This window comes from Hypomesus transpacificus, chromosome 18 (assembly GCF_021917145.1).
Source record: "Hypomesus transpacificus isolate Combined female chromosome 18, fHypTra1, whole genome shotgun sequence".
NCBI lineage: Eukaryota > Metazoa > Chordata > Actinopteri > Osmeriformes > Osmeridae > Hypomesus > Hypomesus transpacificus.
In genome coordinates, this window is record NC_061077.1 from 3,005,066 (window position 1) to 3,012,417 (window position 7,352).

Here is a 7,352-nt window from a genome sequence, read left to right on the forward strand (position 1 = left end):
GAAATGAATTAGTAAAACGAATTTCCTTCATCAGTGGTCCACTGAAAAATATTTTATTTTACATGTCCAAAAGTGTAGAAATGTACCAAAAAGTATCCCGGGCTTCAACACAATCAGTATGCATTTCATTGACATAGGCCTTGATGATCACTCACATTATGGTAACACTTAATGGTGACTATCTGAATATGCAACTACAGTGACCAGCAACAGCAGAACATAGACTTAATGAAGCCTGAAACCATTTCCCTTTTGGCAATGCAAGAACTAATTTAGATATGTGAACAGCGATATTTGAAATGATATATTTCAGTACCTATACTGGCAATTCATTTTCAGCAACAACTCACCTCAGAATTATATCCGTCCCAAACTGCCCATAGTCCGAAATGTAAATGGATACACCTGCAGTACATCTCTAGCCCTCATTGAGGGTTTCCACTTAAGCTTTACTCCATAAGTGATTAGAGCATCATGATAGCTGTGGTTAACTGTTTGACTTTAACATGCAACAACCAATGGCAGTGTCATGTCGTTTTCTGTTCAGTTTGCTTGTCCATCCTCTTGGTGGAAGTGTTAGCAGGACTCTCACAAGCCTCTCCAGAGAGGTATGCTAGCTCATCACTCTCCTCAGGTCCTCGTTGTTGTTGGTCCATATCAAGATCTGCAAGAAAGAATCAATCACCAGACCATTTCTATATTTATATATTTCTGCCTTTCTAGACAGATATGCTGTAGCAAAATAGCATATTCGTGGGTAATTGGTAAGAATTTATATATTTACCAACAATGTATATTTTCATATATAATATAAGTAATTTCTACATGAGTATTTGATATGTCAGATTGGCTGACGGGTAGGCATTGAGTTGTACTGACATACTCAGAACAAATTTAGAGAAATGCAATCCCCCAATATGAGTATAATTAATCAAAAGACCACCGTTTGTACCCACTATACATCAATACCTTTTTCCAATTACCTTTAAAAGTATTCATATATTAAGCTTTATTATCTTGGCTGTATTCTTTTACCATTAAAAAAATGAATCAAGCTTACACAGGTTATTAGATGACAGGAGCTCATCAGTGTCGATTCTGCCCTCGTGATGAAGTTCCAACTTGTGGAGAAAGCGCTGTTTGAAATGGTTAATTTCCACCTCTCTGTTGTACATTGCTAGTAAGATTAGTGGATAGAAATAGAGACAGAAGTAAGTAAGTGACGGAATGATATTGCCAGTATCTTCTCACAGTGAGCAACTCCCACCTGAAAGGTTGAAACCTCCAGTTTTTCTACAGTCCACCTCAGTTAGTGACATGTTATAAAGTGTACTTGAGAGTCCTAAAATCCCTGTACAAAATACGCATTATTATTATCCCTTTTATATGATGATGCATTTACCTGTGTCTGTGTTAGAGTATAGTGAGCCAGCCGGCGAGTAGCATGCAGAGGGTCCGCCCTGACCGCAATTGGCCTCACCATCCCTGGAACTGCTGCTGCTGGTCTGGAGGGGGTTATACTGGGTGTAACCCTGGCTCTCATCCGACTCACACGGCCCCAGGAAAGAAGAGGCAGAGTGTGGAGGAGGTGGTGGTGGTGGAAGTGAAGCTGGAGCAGGGTGGCAGTCGTATGTGTCCTCCAGGGGGCCTAACTTGGACATGTCTTGTGTCAATGCCCATGTGGAGACGGGCAATGACACCGTAGAGATCGGCTGCTTGGGTACTGATGGGCAGGAAGTGGGTGGAGTGAAGTGATGACTGAAGGAAGCTCCGCTGCTAGAGGCCTTCACACTGGTATGAACTTCCTTAAGCTTCTGGAACACCTATAATAACAGTTAGTTCGTCAGGGCCAGATACATCATTGTATAATTTACATGTTTTTTTGTTTTGATTTAACTCTGCACTTTGAGAAGGCTCACGGGAACAGTAGAAAAGGTCCCCTTTTTAAAATTATTCCTCAAAAATATTTGACATAGATCTGCACCTACAAAACAACCTGGAATATCAGATTTATTTTATTTTATGCATCAGACAACTTGCAACAAAGCCTTATGTATGTAGTTAGTATGACGTTACAATAGCCTGTGTAAATAGTGTACATCCCTCCACCAGTAGGGGAATTCCACAGTCCCAACGTGCTGTCATGCAACATGAGTCATGCAGTCTATTATGAGGGGAATCCCCTGCTGCATTTGCATTAATCATTTAAATTAGGACACCCTGTGATAGGCAGATTTTCTGTGTACAGAGAAGCTTGAGTCTCTTGCTGTGGTCAAGAGGTCACGCAGCAGGTCTCGGACAATACACATATAGATAGGAGAATGTGCACTTTAACCTTTGGACAGAGCAACATGCAGAAAATAGTATAAACAATGAGTGATTGCTGCACCACCTGTGCGGTGTTCTTCCTATGCCTTAAGTTGTGGAATGTCTACCATTTAAGGACATGTTTTGGTGGTTACTATATTTGTATGGTCCAGCTCATATATAATGTCTATCTGAGAGACATGTTTCTCACTCATGCCTATCACTCTGTTGTGGACTGATGGTGTGATCCGAGCAGCTCGATTAATAAACAAAGTCAACTCTTTTTCATTGTGGTGCGTTCCTTGGCCCATCCTCCGGCAGAATATCATCGTAACACCCTGCAATCTTAATTCTGTATCAAAATACTCTCAGTATGATTCAGGGCCCCTCCTTGTATTCTCTCTTAGCAGCAGCCCAGTACAGACCTCATTCATAGGGGGTCTCCTCTTCTTCCTGGGTGCCAGACAGCAGCAGGCAAGCCCAGCCAGGTCCAGGGACCCGGGTAAACCTGCAGGCCAGGCTCCAGGGCCTGGAGTGCCACTAGGCTCACACTCAGCTTTAAGTCTTAGGTCCAGATGATTCTTCCAGATGCGAGTGGCAGCAGGGGGAAGTGACAGATCTAGGCTGGACTTCCCTTTAGTCAAGCACCCATCATCCTCTGCCTCCAACACCAGGTCTTTCTGTATATTGACATGATAAAGCTGGTTAGACATTGCAGAAAAACTTGACATCAATGTTTATTAATCCTAATATTCCAGAACATAAGTGGAATCCACAAACATAAAATTGTCACCAAGTAGACTGCTTTTGATTGACAGTCCAACTCTAGGGCTCTTCGGCCAGTCAAAACCTCGAGCAGAACCTGTGCGAATACAACACCAACTCTTAATTTTAAGCATACTCATATAATGTTTGTATATGGAAGGTAAGTCCATTTACTTTGAAAGAACACAGACATCATTTGTTGTAGTGGGGTTGTGTGCACCCATGTGGACGTTTAGACTGTTCTCTCACCACTCCGAAGCTGTAGATGTCTATGCCCACTCCCAGCTCCCCACTTTTTATAAACTCGTCCGGTAAGTAGGCCAGGGTGCCCCTCACGGTCTTGGTTCGGGCCACCATGGTGGTCTTCCCTGCTGACCTACCTGGAGCAGAACAAAACCGGGCAAGCCCAAAGTCCCCCAACTTGGCCTCCAGGTGCTCCCCCAGCAAAATGTTAGAGCTGAGGGAAAGAATAAAGATATCAACTGCAACTCTGTTTACAAGCCACCTGAGTGGACATTCAGTTGAGTTTTGTTAGTTCAGCCGTTGAAACCAAGTTAAGTAACTGAAGTTTTAATGAGAACTAAGTTGTGGTTCACCTCTTGATGTCTCCGTGGATGAGAGCAGGAGAGCAGGAGTGAAGGAACTGGATGGCTTTGGCTGTGCCCCGCATCACACTGACACGCTGAGGCCAGGAGAGGGCAGCACTGCCCTGAGGAAGAGAGAGGTGGCGCAAATGTTAGAATTCTCACTTTTTTCACAAATCTGGTAAATAAGCTGCAGGAACAAAACTTGAGGAACAAAAAATATGTGTAGTGGTCCAACTGGCTGAGAATAGTGGAGGAAATCAAATTTGTGATTGGTATCTTATACATACAATATTCATGTTGTAAAAAAGGTGTTATTCACTCTTCTGACATGTTTCATACATAGGACGTATCAAATGGTCAGCAGGTGAATTAATCACAAGCTCAAGTGTGGGGTTGGCGTGCATGAATGACTGACCGTGTTTTGAAGCTGATCCTCTAGGGATCTGTGAGGCATGAAGGTGTAGAGGAGGCAGTATGTTCCTCCTCCAATACTGTAACCCATCAGCTCCACTATGTTTGTGTGTCTGTACCTGGGTGGACAGGGGGAAAGAGAGTGCCACATAGAAAGGAGACTGAGAGTCAAGTCCAGCCATGAAGGTATCAACTATGGCATTTAGGTCTCCTGTAGGGGGTCAGATGGCTGAGCGGTTAGGAAGTCGGGCAACCTTTTAATCAGAAGGTTGCCGGTTTGATTCCCGTCTGTGAAAAATTATGTTGTATCCTTGGGCAAGGAACTTCACCCTATTTGCCTCGGGGAGAATGTCCCTGTACTTACTGTAAGTCACTCTGGATAAGAGCGTCTGCCAAAATGATTAAATGTTATTGAAAAACACAAACACTGGTGAAATAGGTTGAATGGATTCTTCCAAAGCAAACATATACGATAGATATATTTGATTAAAATATTGTTAGATGGTGACAGTGAAGAGAGAGTGAAAAAGTAAGGTTGCCCAATGGAATCAGCTGGTGGTTGGGAGATGTTGTACATGCACAGCCAGATGTTTTTAAGGACAAAATATTTTAAGCCAGGTTCATGACAGCTGGCTACCCTGAAACAGTGTGCTTAAGCAGTACTCAACAACAGAGGCATAGCTTGCACAGAACTAGTCCCTGACCCCATTTAGAAAAGAGAAAGAGATAGAAGACAAACCACATCAAAAGACAGGAGGCCCTTCACAAACCAAAACTTCTTAATCTTTTCTAGGTCAGGGGTGTAGTGGTAGAGAACCTCGAGGGGAGATGCTCTTCTCCCCTCAGTCCTCACCTACACAGGCCCACAGAAACACACCCAGAACCAAGACAGAAATTGAAAACACATGAAGCAGAACAAAGTTATGAGGAAACTGTGAAAGGAAAAAGGTGGCAGGTTAAATTGGCAGGATACAAGGAAGGATGAGCGTGAGAGAGAGAACGTCAACTCACCGAGACAGTTTCTCCACCTCTGTTCTGAAGCTCTCCTTCACAATGTTCCAGTCCATCGGAGAGTCCTCTTTCAGCTTCTTGACAGCGTAGTCCGTGTTCCTCATGCTGGCATGGTACACATGTCCAAACCCCCCCTCTCCAATCAGACGTGCCACAGAGAAGTTATCTGTCCCATGCTGCACCTCTTCAAATGGCCAACACATAGCGTTGGACAGCACATAGCTGACAGGGGCCATAGGCTGGTGATTTAAAGACAATCAGTATTATTAAGCACAAAATACCATTGGTAAAAGTTGACTGAAATCTGAAATCTGTGACACTTGATACATTACTTCCTGATCAGTTTGAATCAATGGTACTTATTATAGGGCTTTCTGTCTTTCCCCTTTTTCCCCTTTTGTCAGCACAGACTGTCTGTTTACTAAGTGATTTTAATAATACGTTCCCAAATTCAACCAGTGTAGTTAAAACCATGTAGCTATACAAACGCTAACAAATGCTAAATTATAATGACACCTATATCATCTGTAAAAACAGAGAACATCATAAAGAAATCAACTGTCATAACATTTCGGACACTTTTACAGTAGGCCTACCTGTGGATGCTCAACAGGCAAACTCTCGGACTTCAACTCCCAGGGAGGGGGGCCTGGTGTGGGCAATACCTTGAGTCCGGAGTCCCCTGTGAAGGATTAAAAGCCACTTGAGTGGAGAACAGATGGAAGAGTAGCTTTTTCGGTAAGGTAATTTCTGAAGCTTATCTGGCTCAAATTCCTTGACTGATCTTTGTTTAGATTCATACATCTGAGTAGAAGTAATTACATTGATTGAAATGTAACTGGATTACCTGTTTGAGAGATAGGTTGAGTTCTGTCATGTACGATTTTGGGAGGGGGTGTAAACCTAGAGAATGAGTCAGGAGGATTCGGTCTCGGCAGTGGAGAGGGAGTGAAATAGGGCGGCTGTAGTTGGTGTCCACTCGGTCTCCCTAAAGTCCAGTAAAGAACCCCACTACATGAGAACTTAATAGAATCAAAAGCCTCATATTCGTACACGTTCATGCTCATAAGCTTTTAGAACTACATTTGACCTGTTTTATTCAACCACAACGGTATCCATATAAATCGAATAATCTACTAGTAGCCTATACCAAATCAAGCATGTCGACTTATTCAAGAATTGTTCTCACAGCTCAAGATGATGTCTCTGGGTCTATACAGTTGCTGTTCATCTAGGATGTCTAGCAGGTCTCCGACTGTTCCGTTTCGCATTCCCCACTGGACAATGATCCAATCGGTCCGCCTTTCTCTTCGCTCCGCTAACCTCATGTCGGTCTGGTCACTCAACACTCTGGACGCTGTGATTAGTGTACATAAAATGTATTATTGGAGAGAATAAACTACTCGAATGTGTCGACATTGGTTAGCTACTAGTAGCCATTCTCTTTCTCTTAGCAAGCAATGCTGTCGCATCTTACCGAATCTCACCCATTCCGTGTTTGGAAGGGTGTCCATAAGCCGTGTAAAATCACTCATCACAGATGATGACAATTTATGAAGGTTTTCTTTTCTGATATCCCAGGACGTCATTTTCAGACTCGATATTAACCAGTCAACTAGCTAGCAAGCAACGTTTACGTTGGGCTATACAGCGCGCTAACCTGCTGCTGCCTACATCAGCACGACTTGTTCGGTGTCTCCCAGACCCAGCTCGCAACTATTGCTAGCCCCTGCTATAGCTACCTATTATAACTGTAACCTAATTGTTTGACATTTGACACCATTTACAGAACATAAACTGACACTACTTAATTAGATAATACATTGTCTCTATTCAACCCCCCAAAATAGTCGACTGGAGAATTAATAAACCTACTATTTAAAGCACGGGTTTCCCAATAAAGTTCCATTTCCTTGTTTAGACAAAACTATGGTAAGGCTACGTCAGTGGCAAGCTACGTCACCTAAGTAGTTAGCAAATGTTGTGTCTTCTTTTTCACAAACTCAAATCTGGTCATCTGGTTTTATTTATTTTTTATTAATATCTCGTACTTTGTAAATTGTATGTATACTTCTGTCCACTTTGCTGCTGCAATGCCCGAATCTCCCCATTGTGGGACGATTAAAGGTATATCTTATCTTAGAAACACTCTTCCAACTTTTTTCTGTTTCTCAATCTTTCAATCTTTTCTACTTTTTACGTTATAAAATTTAGGAAAGTAAATAAGATATTCTTTTAATACCCCTTTTTACTCCTTTTTCTACAGTAAGA

At 42.5% G+C, this 7,352-nt stretch overlaps 1 protein-coding gene across 2 annotated transcripts; it reads right to left on the reverse strand.

Moving 5' to 3' along the window:
• Nucleotides 1-21: 21 nt before the first annotated feature.
• Nucleotides 22-7,028, reverse strand: irak1 (interleukin-1 receptor-associated kinase 1). 2 transcript variants are annotated; one of them, XM_047039286.1, is made up of 13 exons: nt 6,559-7,028; nt 6,271-6,438; nt 5,929-6,069; nt 5,678-5,763; nt 5,082-5,320; nt 4,075-4,189; nt 3,669-3,781; nt 3,322-3,529; nt 3,101-3,169; nt 2,733-2,987; nt 1,403-1,823; nt 1,061-1,177; nt 22-664 (listed from the first exon to the last, which is right to left on the reverse strand). In XM_047039286.1, exons 1-13 carry the CDS (start codon nt 6,668-6,670, stop codon nt 528-530), a joined length of 2,181 nt encoding a protein of 726 aa, XP_046895242.1. In that variant the 5' UTR covers nt 6,671-7,028; the 3' UTR covers nt 22-527. The 2 variants fall into 2 exon arrangements, with proteins under 2 accessions (XP_046895242.1, XP_046895243.1); XM_047039287.1 differs by having other exon boundaries at nt 6,957-6,979.
• Nucleotides 7,029-7,352: the final 324 nt, after the last annotated feature.

What these genes read in the sequence shown, in the direction of transcription:
- irak1 (XM_047039286.1), bottom strand. Translation starts at nt 6,670, where the DNA reads ATGACGTCCTGGGATATCAGAAAAGAAAACCTTCATAAATTGTCATCA. An exon ending in GGAGACCCCCTATGAATGAG is followed by an intron (nt 1,824 to 2,732) that starts GTCTGTACTGGG and finishes CTGTTATTATAG; the next exon opens with GTGTTCCAGAAGCTTAAGGA. An exon ending in ATACTCTAACACAGACACAG is followed by an intron (nt 1,178 to 1,402) that starts GTAAATGCATCA and finishes TAATCTTACTAG; the next exon opens with CAATGTACAACAGAGAGGTG.